Source organism: Phocoena sinus, chromosome X, assembly GCF_008692025.1.
Source record: "Phocoena sinus isolate mPhoSin1 chromosome X, mPhoSin1.pri, whole genome shotgun sequence".
NCBI lineage: Eukaryota > Metazoa > Chordata > Mammalia > Artiodactyla > Phocoenidae > Phocoena > Phocoena sinus.
In genome coordinates this window covers 7171849-7187593 of record NC_045784.1, presented here as the reverse complement: position 1 = coordinate 7187593, position 15745 = coordinate 7171849, and the positions used below count along the sequence as shown (strand labels likewise).

The window sequence follows — 15745 nt, the reverse complement described above, 5'->3', positions numbered from 1 at the left end:
CAAACCGATGGCTGGTTTTTCTTAAAAGAACCTCCATCTGATGCTGGAGAAAATCTTTTCTTTGAAATGTACAAATGCAGATGGAAGGGGGAGAAAAAGCAGAGAGAGTGGGAGAGGGAGACTGACTATGGACTTTGAGGTATGGATACAAATGTGTGGCTTTTCAGAAAGCTTCCCATCAACTTTCACCATCAAAACTCCTACTTTAAAAAAAAAGTGAAATAGTTTAACGCACTGCATTTTCAATTACATTTGCCCCTGAACAACCTTTAAAGATATTTCACCACAAAAAGGGACTAAGAAGAAAACTAATAGCATCAAGTGACATCAAGGTTTGGAAACCATCACGTGTTGCCTTAAGCCTTGCTATAAAGCACCCCTTGTAATTTCGGAGGAGAGCTTGCCATTTTCTATCATCTCCCCCAATTTCTTCCCTTTGTATATTAAGGGCAAGCTAATCAAAGGGAAAGAACGCTTCAGCGAGAGCTGACAATGAGGCTGGGAACTCGAGACGTGGCCGAAAACAGGGCACTCGCAATTGTCATGAGTGTATCGCCTCTGTCCCCAGGTGCTGATACTAGAAAAGCTGGTGCACGTAAACGCTCAGACAGCTGGACACAAGTCACAACGGCAATGGGCCATGATATCCTGGGGCTGTCCTATACGCACCTTAAGATGGGATTGCGGTGGCTCTGTCCTGGCTCCCTGCAGGACGCTTACCTGCTTGTAGAGGTCGGTCGAGGGTGACGACCGGGACCTTCCGTGGATGTACTGTGGCCTCTCGTGTTGGTCCAGACCCACGTCCAGGATGTTGTCTGCCGAGTGGTACCTCCCAGAACTCCTGGCTTCCGGGGCTTTCCTCTGTTCCCTCCACGAGGCTTGATACTCTGCAAAGGTTCCCAGCCTCTGAGGCGGGTCTGATCTCCCCACCTTTCCCTCCTTTCCGGGGCCCGCTGTCCAAGGCCTCTCTGGCTTCTCCTTGGGGAACCCACAGGGTGCCGGCCTCAGCCCCGACCGCTGGCCTACGGGCTTGCTGGTTTCCTCAAAAAACTTCCACCTGTCGGCAAAGGTGCGCACGGTCTCGTCGGGAGGTGCGGGTCGCTGGCGCGGGCGCTCATCCCCCGCGAGCCCCACCTCGTTCATCTTCTCGGGCTCGGAGTAGGACTTCAGTTTCTGCTCGGCCGTGAAGCGCCTCCGGCCTGCGATGCGCGGGGCGTGCAGCGCGCCGCCGGCGCTCGCGGGCAGCCTGGCCGGGGCCGCCTCCCAGACGCGCGGGAGGGTGTCGGGGTCCGACGGGCTGGGCTCCAGGTCACGGCGCCTAAACGACGTGGCCCTCAGGACGCGGGCCTGCGCCTCCTTCAGGTGGTCCTTATAAGTGCTGGAGAAGGCGGCTTCCGGGGCGCCCCCTGCCGGCTGCACCCCCCAGCCGCGCGCCTCTGCCTCGGCGGTGGTCTCGTCCCCCTCCGCGGCGCCGGCCAGGGTTGCAGTGCTCCGGCTCTTCTGCAGCCTGGCTCGCCGCAGCTGGATCTCGTTCCTCAGGGTGGTGGCGAAACGGTCGCTCCTCCGCATGGGTTTGCCCGCCAGGGCCTCGGGCGGGGGCCTCTCCGGGGCGCCCTCGTGGCCGGCCTCGGGCCGGCGCGCCCCTTCCTGGGTCAGCGAGTGCAGCATGGGCGTCTGCAGGGGGCAGATCTCGCCGCCCGCGTGGCCCCACGCGAAGCCGCCTGCGACCCTCTTCACACTCGCCGTTTCCACGAGGCCGGCCGCGGGCGGTTCCTCGGCTCCCTCGCAGTGGCCCCCGGCCTCCCTGTCCGCCGGCGCCACCCTCCCCCTTTGCCGGGCGCCCGGGGGCCCCTCGAGCCGGGGCGGGTAGCAGCGGGGCTGCGCGGCCGGGGCGCCGCCCTGCGGGCCGCGTCTGGAGGTCACGCAGTAGTAGCGGCTCTGCGCGCCACAGTCCCCCTTCTGGTCGCCAGCGCTGGGCCGCCCCACCGGAGCGGCGCTGTCATCCGGGAAGCGCTCGGCAGGCGGCTGCTCCCTGAGCCACGTGGCGGCACCGGGCCCCTCGTGAAAGAAGGGGCTCTCGTCGCTGGAGTGGCGCGGGTGCTGGCACGCGGGCGAAGGTGGCGGGCAGCGCACGTCCGTGCTGGACAGGGAGGCCTGGAGCCGGCTGGGGGCCCCCGGGAGGGCCCTGGCCCCGCTGTCGCACGGCGGCCACCCGCAGTCCAGGGGGGCACCCGGCGCACAGCCCGAGCTTCCGGCTCTCCTCCCGTCGCCCAGGCGCGCTGGTCTCTGCGGCTGATCGGCCGCTTCCGGTCGCCAGTCGCTGTGGGACTGAGCGCGGGTCAGGCCCGGAGGGTGCTGCGTGGTGGCCGCCTCTGAGAATGGAGGGCCCTGGGTCTTCTCGTGGCTCTTGGTGGCCGCAAAGCTGTCACTGCGGAGAGGGGGAGGGGGCGGAGGAGGGGACGAAGAGGCCTTCTTCTTATCGGGAACATACCAGACTGGCCCAAAACTGGACCTCCCGGAAGCAGCTAGCTTGGGCTCAGGGCTGTCCTCGGGCCTGGGGCTCCTGCTGCTGTCACAGGGGACCCTGGGGGGGAAGCACCCGAGCCTCTCGTCCACACACTGAGGGTCGCCGGCAGCCAGGCCCTGCCGGTCGCTGCCTCCGGCGGAGGCCTCCCAAAGGCCCACTTTGTAGAGGATGTTCTCAGCGGAGGAGGCATCCGCCTTGGGCAGGGTGTGGTCAGGCGTGCTGGAGCTGGTGGAAAAGGAGCCGTAAGCAGAGTCCCTCTTGCTCGGGCCGCCCAGGTGGTCGATGCTGCTGTTGGACTTGGCAGCCGAGAGGCGCCCGGACGGGTAGGACTGGGCAGGCTGGTCCAGGCTGTCCACGCTCCCCAGGGAGCTGAAGTGGTCAGAGGCGCGCAGCAGATGCGTCTGCTCCCACAGCCCGCTCGACAGGTCCTGGGACGAAGAGCTAGGAAGCAAGAACGACAGGCAACAGCGTGCTTTAGAGTCATGTTGCAACAAAGGGCAAGATGAGACAATGCACGTAGGAGTGGCTGGCCCTGGACAGAAGGCAGCCACTCGTCCCGGAGCGAGACCCCTGGGTGCGGCGCGTCTAAGTTTTCCCATTTCAAAGAGCAGCTTTCCAAGGGCAGGCTGAAAGGACCGAGTCCTACCCACACGACGCCTGTCCCCAAACAGAAAACCTTCCACGCCGCGGTACATCTCTCAGCTCGACACCCACAGGCTGGACCAGGTCCAGAGCAGGCAGCAGCAGGCAATGCCCCTGTGAACACCTTGATCCTCAATCACCGGTTAAGTGTCGCAGATAGCAAACCGCAGCCCGTGAGCTAAGGACGGCTTTTAGAGTTTTTTAATGGGGGCGGGGCGGGGCACGGAATCAAAAGAGTACTTCCTGATGCGTGAAAACGATACGAAATTCCGATTTCAGTGCTCATAACTCGAGTTTGACGGGAACTCGGTCATGGCTGTGTGCTTTGCTCCCAACGGCAGAGCTGCGCGGCTGCCGCGGACACTGGCGCACCAGCCTGAGGTGTCACTCCTGTCTGGCCCCCTGCGAGACGAGTCTGTGGCCCCCCGGTTGAGTGCAGGAAATGATTCGTACTACGGACTGCTAACACAAAGAAAGCCATCAAAAGAGAACGATCTTCAACTTCAAAAGGCAAGTTCAGAGATAACATGACTTTTCCAAACCCAGATATTAAAATCACAGGCACACCTCATTCTGAAATGACGTATGCCTGTGATTTAATGAACGCTCCAATGATGACTCGCATTTTTTAGCAATAAAGTATTTTAAGACTAACGTATGTACTGCACACTTAAAGCTCTCAATAATGAAACGCTTTATCCAGGCATGTTAAGTGCTTTCATTAAGTCATACGAGGGAGGCCATGACCGTTCCACGCCATGTCTGCAGAGGACAGACCAGGTACCCTTCGCAGAAATGGAGCATGTTCTTCTCCATCCTCCCACCAGTATTCCTGAGGGGATTCTTCCAGGAGATTCTAAGTCCAAGCAAATATAAACAAAGCTAAGCACTTCTTCCACAGGGCGTATGCGTTTCTTTAATCAAGAAACCACCAAATGGGCTTAATGAAATGTAAGGCCCACTTTTTACTTAAGTTTTACCACACGGAGGAGAATCTGGTTTTTCAAAAACACCCTGGACTCCAACTATTATAATCTCTTACGGCTTGAAATAGGTAATACTGTATGTAAGACCTATTTCCTTCACAGCAGACCCGTATTTACTAACAGCCGAAAACTCATTTTAAAATAGTTATGTTAGCTCCACACACACACACACACACAGACACACACAGTCATGCATACCACAAATATGCACACACGCAGAGATACACACACATACCCAGATACATACACACCCAGAGGTACACATATACGCTCACACGTGCACTGGTGTACATACCCCACAGCCACACTACTGCTGTTACCATCATCCTTCTAATAGACCAGTGAAGACACTGGCCACTAGCCTCAGGTGACTGGACGCTCCACATGGCCAGGAGGAACATCTCCAAGCCAACACACCCTTGGTGCTCTCCCATGTGTGCCTTGCATTAGCCCTTCTGACCCCAAAATGTGGGCTCCAGAGAAGCCAGGTTGAGCAGCGCCCCCCCCTTCCACCAGCTCACCATTCTAACATCCTCTGTCTCACAGTTACCAAGAAACCACCAGGCCTGGCACATGGGCTGTGAAGCCCCCTGGTCTCCCCTGTACCTCCACACAGCAACCTGGGGTTTGGGGAGAGAGTGCTGGTGTTTAACAGAATTTCCTGGGGGAGCTTTGGCCAAAAAACCTGCCCAGCAAAAAGTAACGTGGTGGCTGTGGACACGTGGGGGATGCGGACAGCCATCCCACTCGGCTGGCCCAAAGGGATTCAGCCAGAAAGCAAAGCCTCCAGGCTCCTGATTTATCAGCTGGACAACATAAATGAGGAAGCACACTCGCTTGTCCTTTCTCTTGGTGTTTTATTTTTTGTTTTCAGGCATTATACACCTGCCTGCTCAGTGATAAAATTTAGAGTCCTACCAGTAACGGTGTGTCCATGGCCTTTTCTCATCAGAAAAAGAACATCATTCTCAGGTCAAGAAAGATGCTATTTAAAACACAACAAGCCAAAATCTATGGGACACAGCAAAAGCAGTCCTAAGAGGGACGTTTAGAGCAACACAAGCTTACCTCAGGAAACAAACAAACAGCTCAAACAACCTAACCTTATACCTACAGGAACTAGAAAAAGAACAAACAAAGCCCAAAGTTAGCAGAAGAAAAGAAATCATGAAGATTGGGGCAGAAATAAATGAAATACAGACTAAAAAGCCATTAACAAAGATCAATAAAACTAAAAGCCGATTCTTCGAAAAGGTAAACAAAATCGATAAATCTTTAGCCAGACGCGTCAAGAAAAAAAGAGGGCCCCAAGTCAATAAAACCAGAAATGAAAACAGTTATAACTGATACCACAGAAACACAACCTAGAAGAAATGGACAAATTTCTAGGAAAGTACAATCTCCCAAGACCGAACCAGAAAGTAGAAAATATGAACAAACCAATTACCAGTAATGAAACTCAATCTAAAAAAATAAATAAGTAACTCCCAACAAACAAAAGTCCAGGACCAGATGGCTTCATCTGGTGAACTAATGCCTTTCCTTCTCCAACTTTCCTAAAAATTGCAAAGGAAGGAATGCTCTGGACTCATTCTACAGGGCCGGCATCACCCTGATACAAAAACCAGACAGAGATATCACAGAAAAATAAAATTACAGGTCAGTACCACTGATGCACATAGATGAAAAGTCCTCAACAAAATAATAGCAAACTGAATCCAAAAAATGTATTAAAAGGATCATACACCATGATCGAGTGGAATTTATCCCAGGGGTGCAAGGATGGTTCCCTATCTACAAATCAACCAACGTGAGACACCACATTAACAAACTGAAGGATGAAAACCATATGAGCAGCTCAAGAGATGCAGAAAAAGGTTCTGACAAAATTCAGTGTCCATTATGAGTAACAGCTCTCAACCAAGTGGGTACAGAGGGGACGTACCTCAACATAATAGAGGCCATCTATGACAAACCCACAGCCAACATCATACTCAATGGTGAAAAGCTGAAAGCATTTCCTCTAAGATCAGGAACAAGCCAAGGATGCCCACTCTCACCGCTCTTATTCAACATACTTTTGGAAGTCTTAGCCACAGCAATCAAAGTAAAAGCAATAAAAGGAATCCAAACTGGAAAGGAAGAAGTCAAACTGCTGTCACTGCTTGCAGATGACGTGACACTGTACAGCAAGTCCCCTACCTACGAACCTTCAAGTTGAGAACTTTCAAAGACGGCAACACGCATGCGCCTGTCCGATCACATAAGTTAGTTCACGTGTCTGGCACATTGTCACGTGCGTGCGTCCTCTACAAGTGGCTGTGCTTCTGTGTACTGTACAGTACTGTGTAGGGCACAGTAGTACAGTATCTTTATTTCAAGCGAGATCTACAAGAGGATGATGTCATTGAACTCCTTGCTGTGTAACACAAGGAGCTTACTAATGGAGACCTGACAGAACTGGAGGCCCAGAGGAAGCACAAAGAGGAACAAGAGGAAGAAGTAGCTGAAGAACCAAGGAGATTCACGATGCAGGAAACGGCAGGGGATTTTCTTTATCTGAGGAGGCACTGTTAGTTTTCGAGGCACAGGACGCAAACTTAGAACGGCACACAAAGGCTGCAGCAGCCGTTCAGAATGTAATCCAGTGCTACCGTGTCATCTATGACGAGAAGAAAAGTGCTACTACCGGGCTTCCCCGGTGGCGCGGTGGTTGAGAGTCCGCCTGCCGATGCAGGGGACGCGGGTTCGTGCCCCGGTCCGGGAGGATCCCACGTGCCACAGAGCGGCTGGGCCCGTGAGCCATGGCTGCTGAGCCTGCGTGTCCGGAGCCTGTGCTCCGCAACGGGAGTAGGCCACGGCAGTGAGAGACCCGCGTAGCACACACACAAAAAAAGTGCTACTACCCAGACATCACTGGATCGTTTTTTCAAGAGAGTAGATAGAATTGAATCCAGCAAGGAACCAGAACCTGGGCCAGCAACGTGAGGAGTGAGTGAAATTGCAGCTCCCCCTCTGTCTACTATTGCTGACGATCCTTCAGCTCTACATCCCCCACCTCCTCTCCCTCCTCCAGTCAGTAACTCTTTTGGCCTGTTCACTCGATGCCAGCCCCTGGATGCCAGCTACTGTACTGGACTACTGTACTTTTCAAGGTACTGTATTATAAGATTAAAAATGTTTTATTTTTTGTGTTTGTTTTTTTATGCATTGTTTGTGTGAAAAGTATTATAAAACTCTTACTGTATCGTACTATATAGCCGACTGTGTTAGTTGGGTACGTAGGCTAACTTTGTTGGACTTAACGAACAAACTGGACTTACAAACGTGCTGTCAGAACAGAACTCATTCGTATGTAGGGGACTTCCTGTACCTAGATAATCCTAAAGACGCCACCAAAAAACTATTAGAGCTCATCAGTGAATTTGGTCAAGTTGTAGGATACAAAATCAATACCAAAAAATGTGTTGCATACTAACAACGAACTATCTGACAGAGAAACTAAGGAAACAATCCCATTTACCACTGTATCAAAAAGAACTAAATACCTAGGAATAAATCTAACCAAGGAGGTAAAAGACCTATACTCAGAAAACTGTAAGACACTGATGAAGGAAACTGAAGATGACATACACAGATGGAAATATATACCGTGTTCATGGACTGGAAGAATACTGTTAAAATGACCATACTACCCAAGGCAATCTACAGATTCAATGCAATCCCTATCAAAATACCAAGGGCATTTTTCACAGAACAAGAATAAATAATTTTAATATTTGCATGGAAACATGAAAGACCCTGAAGAGCCAAAACAATCTTGAGAAAGAAGAAGAGACCTGGAGGTATCACAATCCCTGACTTCAGACTATACCACAAAGCTACAGTCATCAAACAATATGGTACTGGCACAACAACAGACACATACAACAATGAAACAGAATAGAGAGCCCAGAAGTAAACCCACACACTTATAGTCAATTAATCCACGACAAAGGAGGCAAGAATATACAGTGGAGAAAAGACAGCCTCTTCAATAAGTGGTGCTGGGAAAACTGGACAGCTACATGTAAAAGAATGAATTAGAACACTCCCTAACACCATACACAAAAATAAACTCAAAATGGATTAAAGACCTAAATTTAAGACCAGAAACCATAAAACTCCTAGAGGAAAACATAGGCAGAACACTCTCTGATATAAACTGTAGCAATATTTTTTTGGATCTGTCTCCTAAGACAAAAGAAAGAAAAGCAAAAATACACAAATGGGACCTAATTAAAAGTAAAGGCTTTTTTTTTTTTTTTTTTTTTTGCGGTACGCGGGCCTCTCACTGCTGTGGCCTCTCCCGTTGCGGAGCACAGGCTCCGGACGCGCAGGCTCAGCGGCCATGGCTCACGGGCCCAGCCGCTCCACGGCATGTGGGATCTTCCCGGACCGGGGCACGAACCCGTGTCCCCTGCATCGGCAGGCGGACTCTCAACCACTGCGCCACCAGGGAAGCCCTAAAAGCTCTTTAAAAAAAAAAATTAATTAATTATGGCTGTGTTGGGTCTTTGTTGCTGCACGCAGGCTTTCTCTAGTTGCGGTGAGCAGGAGCTACTCTTCATTGTGGTACACGGGCTTCTTATTGTGGTGGCTTCTCTTGTTGTGGAGCACAGGCTCTAGGCACGTGGGCTTCAGCAGTTGTGGCTTGCGGGCTCTAGAGCGTAGGCTCAGCAGTTGTGGCACACAGGCTGAGTTGCTCCACTGCATGTGGGATCTTCCCGGACCAGGGCTCGAACCCGTGTCCCCTGCATTGGCAGGCGGATTCTTAACCACTGCGCCACCGTGGAAATCCCGAAAATTAAAGGCCTTTTTTTTTTCAGAGGAAAGGAAACCATCGACAAAATGAAAAGACAACCTACTGAATGGGAGAAGATATTTGCAAATGGTATGACCAATGAGGGGTTAATATGCAAAATATATAAACAGCCCATCCAACTCAATATCTAAAAAAACAAACCTGATTTAAAAATGTGCAGAAGACCTGAACAGACATTTTTCCAAAGGAGACATATAGATGGCACATGGAAAGTGCTCAACATCACTAATCAGAGAAATGCAAATCAGAACCACAATGAGGTATCACCTCACACCATCAAAAAGACAACAAATAACAACTGCTGGTGAGGATGTAGAGAAAAAGGAACACTTGTTCACTGTTGGTGGGAATGTAAACTGGTGCAGCCACTGTGGAAAACGGTATGGAGGCTCCTCAAAAAACTAAAAATAGGACTACCCTATGATCTAGCAATTCCACTCCTGAGTATATACCCAAAGAAAATGAGAACACTGATTTGTAAAGATACATGCACCCCAATGTTCACAGCAGCATTATTTACAAGGAGAAGATTGGTATATATTATACATACACACACACACACACACACACACACACACACACACAATGGAATACTACTCAGCCATAAAAAAGAATGAAATTTTGCCATTTGCATCAACATGGATGGGCCTAGAGGGGTATTACGCTTAATGAACTAAGTCAGACAGAGAAAGACAAATACTGTATGATATCAGTTATATGTGGAACCTAAAAAAATAAACAAACGAATATAACAGAACAGAAGCAGACTCACAGACGTAGAGAACAAATTTGTGGTTCCCAGTGGGGAGAGGGAAGGGCGACGGGGCAAGATAGGGGTAGGGGAGGGAGAGGTATAAGCTATAAAATAAATAAGCTACAAGGATATACTGTACAGCACAGAGAACGGAGACAATACTTTATGATACCTTTAAATGGAGTATAAGCTATAGAAATTTTGCATCCCTATGTTGTACACCGGAAATGAATAATATCGTAAATTAACTGTACCTCAACAAAAACTAAAATAAAGTGAGAAATGCACAATTACGACAAGGCAGGGAAGTCATGAGTGTGGCAGAAAGTGAAACCAGCTTCCCATCCCGGCGGGAAAGGCGTGCCTACCTGGCGTGGTGCTGGCCTGGCCACAAGGGGCAGGAGCTGGTAGAGGGGAATGGAGATGCCGATGTCTCGGGGTGGCTGTCGGAGAACTTGGTGACGTGCCAGGAGTGCGGCCTCCAGCTCAGCTCATTCCTCCTGAAAAAGGATGCAGATGATTCAGGGACTTCACACCATGGACAACTTCAGGCCAAGAAAGGAGCGGGAGGCAGAAACGATTCCTGGGTGACTTACTGCATCGCTGTCAGGTGCTTCCCACTGCATCCGGGCACCGACGCTCTTTGTACAGGTTCGTTACCGGAGAACATCCCCGGGTGAGAATCACAGGCCCCAGAATGTGAACCAGCCCTTAGGCTTCCAAATTTATTCTAAGTAAGTGCATGAATCTTGCCCACGACCCCCGCTGCCCCATCCCCAAGACACAGCAGCATCTTCTGTCTGTCCGGTGTCAGTACAACTTTGCACATGCCCTTAGCCTGTTTGAGGAAAAGGCACTGGGCTGCAAAAAAGCTGGAGCTGGGTCCCGCGGAGTTGTGACTGCATTTATTTATTCACTCACTTCACTAAGTGAACACAGCTATCCTGCAGTTAACGGGGACTGGTGGACACGTATTCCTCTGAGCCTCCCAGAGCGTCCGAAGTCATCTAAGGGCTCCTGTCATGGGAATCACCACGCCCTAAGACCAACAGGCTCCAGTCCATTCCTGCCAGGGCTTCTGAACGTGGCAGGAGCCTTCCCTGCCCCCCTCCACCGTCCCCACCATCCGTGGGTGGCTTATTTGGTTTTTGACCACACCTGCCCAGGTGTGAAACAGCATGTCCAGTTGGACATCCCTGCAGCCGACGCAGGAACATCACAGGGCCTCCCGGGTTAAAGCTGCTGCAGGAGCACATGGCCCATGCTCGCCCCTCCTCCTGCAATATTTTTTTTTTTTTTTTTTTTTTTTGCTGTACGCGGGCCTCTCACTGCTATGGCCTCTCCCATTGCGGAGCACAGGTTCCGGATGCGCAGGCGCAGCGGCCATCATGGCTCACGGGCCCAGCCGCTCCGCGGCATGATGGATCCTGCCGGACCGGGGCACGAACCCACGTCCCCTGAATTGGCAGATGGACTCTCAACCACTGCGCCACCAGGGAAGCCCCCTCCTGCAATTTAAGACGGATCTAGCCTCACCAAGGACACTTTACAGCCCAATCGAGATCGGAGAAAGGGTTCAACTGAGCCTCTAAGTACCTGATGGGGATCAAACATTCTTCCAACAGGCAAAAACATTAAAGAATATTATGCAACAACGAATATTAAGGAAAACCCAGAAGGCATTTATAACATAAACCTTCTGATGACTCAGAAACGAGGAAAAATACACGGGTGGCAAAATGTGGAAGGTGTTGACTTTTTGATAGTTTCCCACGAGCTAAAGCATAAAACAGACGAATTCATCACACCACAGAAGTAAAGGGATTGTAAAACCAAAACTGTACCTCATAAAGTTTCTCAAAATCCTCGTAAGGAAGGTTCTGGCCACGTGAATTTCATTTTCAGATGGCTTTTCCTGTGCTATAATATCCGTAACGTCTGTCATCTTCCTTTACAGGTAATTAATGAAGGAAACAAACTAGACAAACTGCAGGCAAAGGAAAAAGAGGCTTGGAAAAGAAAACGCCTTACACTTTGTGGTAACATATTTCAACTCTGTAATTGGAATGAGTGGGGAACCAGCTGGTTTACTGGGGCAGTCGTGCTCTTTCACAAGAGTAAATGTTTCTCCTCTTATTTTAAAGGATAATACAGGCAGACCTTGGAGATGTTTCAAGCTGGGTTCCAGACCACCACAATAAAGTGAACATTGTAATAAAGCTAGTCACGTGAACTTTTTGGTTTCCCAGTGCATATAAAAGCTATGTTTACACTATACTACAGTCCACCAAGTGTGCGACAGCATCATGCCTACAAAAACACAATGTACATACCTTAATTTTAAAAGACTTTATTGCTGAAAAACACTATTATCTGAGCCCTAGTAATAATATTAGTAACATCAAAGATCACTGATCACTGTAACAAATATGATAGTGGAAAAGTCTGAAATACTGTGAGGACTACCAAACTGTGAGACACAAAGTGAGCCAGTGCTGTTGCAAAAATGCTGCCAACAGACTTGCTTGCCACAGGGTTGCTACAACCTTCCATTTGTAAAACAAACAAACAAAAAACACGCAGTATCTGTGGAGCACAACACAGCAAGGTATGCCTGTACACAGATATATGCCTCTACTTCGAGGAGACACAGTCAACAGTTACGGTACTAATTGGAGCTTTAAAAAAAAAAAGGAAAACACAGTGAAAAGGGTGGTACCTAGAAGCTCTAAGTGAGGAACCATGGCTCCTGGGGAGACTGAAATTTTCCTACGTATGTGGCTCTCGTCAGGTCCTCAGACTTTCCTAGAGCACAGTGAACGTATCTGGGAATCGAGGAAGGTTCAGGCAGTTTCTGTCAGCCCCTCTGATGTTTAAAACTGGATTCTGCTGATGAAAGGAGGAGGACATGTGGCTGAGGGCTGGTCTCTCCACCACAAAGCCCGTAACCACGCTGGGCAGGAAAGCTCTGGGGACCGAACGCTCTGGCGCCACCTAGCGTTCCCAGATGGAACAGAAAAGGCAGGGGCCGATTTAAGGCGCTCGTTTCAACAGCGAGATGGTGTTGCTTCCCACGCAAGATACGCACTCCAGGTGGCTTTAAACCACCCGGGTCCCTGGAAGTCTGGGGCCATGAGGGGTGCACAGGCCACAGCTGTGCCAAAACAGGTGGGCAAGGTGCCCCGATGTGAGGGCCTCGGAGAACTCGGACCACGTGGTACCTGGTGGTACCTGGTTAGGGGTTAACCGCCCTGCCCCCTCAGGGGGCCACGCGTGTCGGAAGGAAAGGCACACACAGCAGGTATGCAGCCAACCACACCCGAACCTTCCTGTCCTGGCGGGCGGGACGTCTGCTATGTCTGCTACAGCTGGACCAGCCCCCCCCCCACAGACATCAAACACGAAAAGAAGGGAGAGCTGTGAAAGGAACGCCCCCTCCGCAGGCCACGCAGTCAGACACAAGCCAGCTCGGCTGGGGAGACCAGCAAGGACGCCCCTTCCGGGAGGAAGAAGGACGGCACGGCTCAGCCCAGAGACATCCAAGGCCACGCTTCTGTGCAAGGCAGTGTGGTCAGCGATGCCAGGGAGGAAACAGCCGTGACCCGGCCGGGGTGCGGGCGCTGGCCCCTCCTGTGCGTGCAGCTGCACAGCCCTGCCAGCTCCGGAAACGCAACAGGGCTGAGTCCGAGTCACGCCCCCGGGAGACTAACAGCCACTACCATGGTCACCCCAGTGTACAGGGAAGAAAGCCTTTTCATTCAAACGGCCACTGCTGCTCGGAAAGCTTAAAGAATAGGCATATTGTAGAAAACATGGAACATTTAAAAATTGAAATGCGATTAAGACAGTAAAGGAGGATAACCCGTAATCTGAAGATGAACGGTGGGTAACATCTCTGCATTTCTTTCCCCGTTTCAGACGGCTGAGAGCATCGTGCAGACTTGGCGGGGCCCTTTCTCTCTGCAGCCCGCCTGGTTTGGTGAGCATTGAATCTCCAGGCCACTGTCACTTTTCCAAAACGTCATTTTTAATATGGCATAATATTCCTTCCACATAAATACTGAAAAGCAATGCTGCTGACTATTAACACCGGGTTTTCTGGCTTCCAAATCAAATTATTCGCCCTAATGAGGGTTCTCTGAAACCTTTCCCAAAAGGTGCACACCAAAATTAATCTAAATTTACTTCAATTTCTAAAAATAATTTTTTGTGCTAGGTAGCCTTTTTTTTTTTTGAAGGGAAGGGGTGTAGATCTCAAATATAAAAAATGCTAGGATATCAATGAAAGTTAAGAATGGATCTAGATACAGAAAATTCATTTTTAAAAAGAAATTATTAAAATAAGGGCTTCAATGAAATGTTTCTCATTCAGAGAAAGAGAAGTCCCTCAAAAAAAAAAAAAAAAATCACGTGAACGCCGGATTATTTTCCTAACGTTTCCAAGTGCAGCCAACAGGCGCTGCCTCAGAAAATAAATGCAGTCCACATGTGGTCCCCACGAGCGCGGGGGGGGGGGGGGGTGCTGACAGTACCAGGCCTGCAGGCTGGGAAGCCAACGGGAAGGGCCCGGCGGGACACTGTGAGGGGGGCACCACAGGGTGTGTTGGCTGCAGGCGACATCCTCAGGGAAAATAAAACCAACAGTGATGCTTGGGGCATCTTAGAAGCAAGCGTCAAGGGGGGCGGCCGTGGGGAGGGGCCTTCCAGATAAAGGGAAGGCTGGAAAGTTCCTCAAATGCTTCCCAGTGAGTCCTGCGGGTGACGGGGGTGAGTTCCGGGCAAGGAGCCCCCAGAAGCTTACGGAGGGAGGGTGTGCAGAGGCCCCGAGGGACAGGCCCACAGAGGGTACAGGCCCTCGAGATACTGGGCTGGAGGAGGGCGACAACTGCAAACAGCCTTTTTATTCTTTAAAAGTGAAACACACACATAAAAAGCACCCCCCTACAGACACAAAATGAAGCCTGCCCTGAGCTGCTGCTTCCTTCCTGTGCCGGTCAAGCCTCTAGAGGACAGATGCTGACCGGCCTCTCCCTCTCCCGAGCTGTCTCTACCTTCTACCACACCAGTCTCCCTGCAACTCAGCTCTGGCAGCTCCTGCCCTCACCCCACCGCCCTCAGCTGCTCCCAACTGCCACGGAGCGAAGCCCGGGCCAGGTGGCACTGGCATCGCCGGGATGGCTGTGTTTGCACAAGCCCTCAAGGTCATTCAGAGGCGAGCTCAGGTCTGAGACTCGCCGCTCTAGCCCCGAGCTACCCCTTCCTCCCTTCCCCCATCCGCTCTGCCAGCCTCTTTAGGAGGCCCCGGCATCACTGACTTAGGTCCACGTCTGTGTCTCAAACCTGGCTCAGCCTTCAAAGGACAGCCTGACTGCTGAGCTCTGCTCCAGCCCTCCCTCCTTCTGCCAGAGCCACCACTTGTCAGAGCTTTTCCTGTCCATGCCCATCAGCCCCCTCAGCTGCCAGCGCCCCGAGGGCAGGACCTATGGGTACGACTTCAGCCGCCTGGCTGGAGCGCTTCCAACGTACATTACATGAATGAATAAAAACAGAGGTCAGACCACTCTGTGAATGGCGGAGTTGTGTTCCCGGGCACTGATCTGACAACACGATGCTGTGGGTGGTGACATCACACTTGATAAACCGGGATAAGAGTCCAGGAGCTCCTGCCTTTATACACGAGGCGAAAGAGGTAAAGAGGAAAATTCCCAAATGACCTAAATAGCTGAAACTGATACAAGACATCAAAGCTGCATTTTAAACCAATGCCAGGGCCGTGTAGCAGCATTCACACGGGATAAAAGCATCAGGGTTCCGCCCCACGAGGCCGGGGCACCCCTTATCTGTCTCCCAGCAAGGGCAAGTGCACGCCTGTCTCGGCCTCTGGCGTTCCCCGGGTGCATTAGCAGGAAAGACCGCGTAGAAATGTCACACAATGAACGCAGGCAGAACTGGAGCAGACCCAAATGGCCTGG

The 15745-nt window shown here is 51.1% G+C and overlaps 1 protein-coding gene across 4 annotated transcripts in view; it reads right to left on the bottom strand.

Annotated features, from left to right (window-relative positions):
• The window catches only part of SHROOM2 (shroom family member 2), a 137131-nt gene that overhangs the window by 49546 nt on the left and 71840 nt on the right, over positions 1-15745 (bottom strand). For 3 of the 4 annotated variants that reach the window (XM_032619692.1, XM_032619691.1, XM_032619694.1), the window contains exons 3-4: positions 10142-10273; positions 721-2968 (exon numbers count right to left, since the gene is read on the bottom strand). In XM_032619692.1, the coding sequence (XP_032475583.1) occupies positions 721-2968; positions 10142-10273 (2380 nt within the window). The remainder of the gene's footprint in view (positions 1-720; positions 2969-10141; positions 10274-15745) is intronic. The other variant, XM_032619693.1, reaches the window with a different exon arrangement.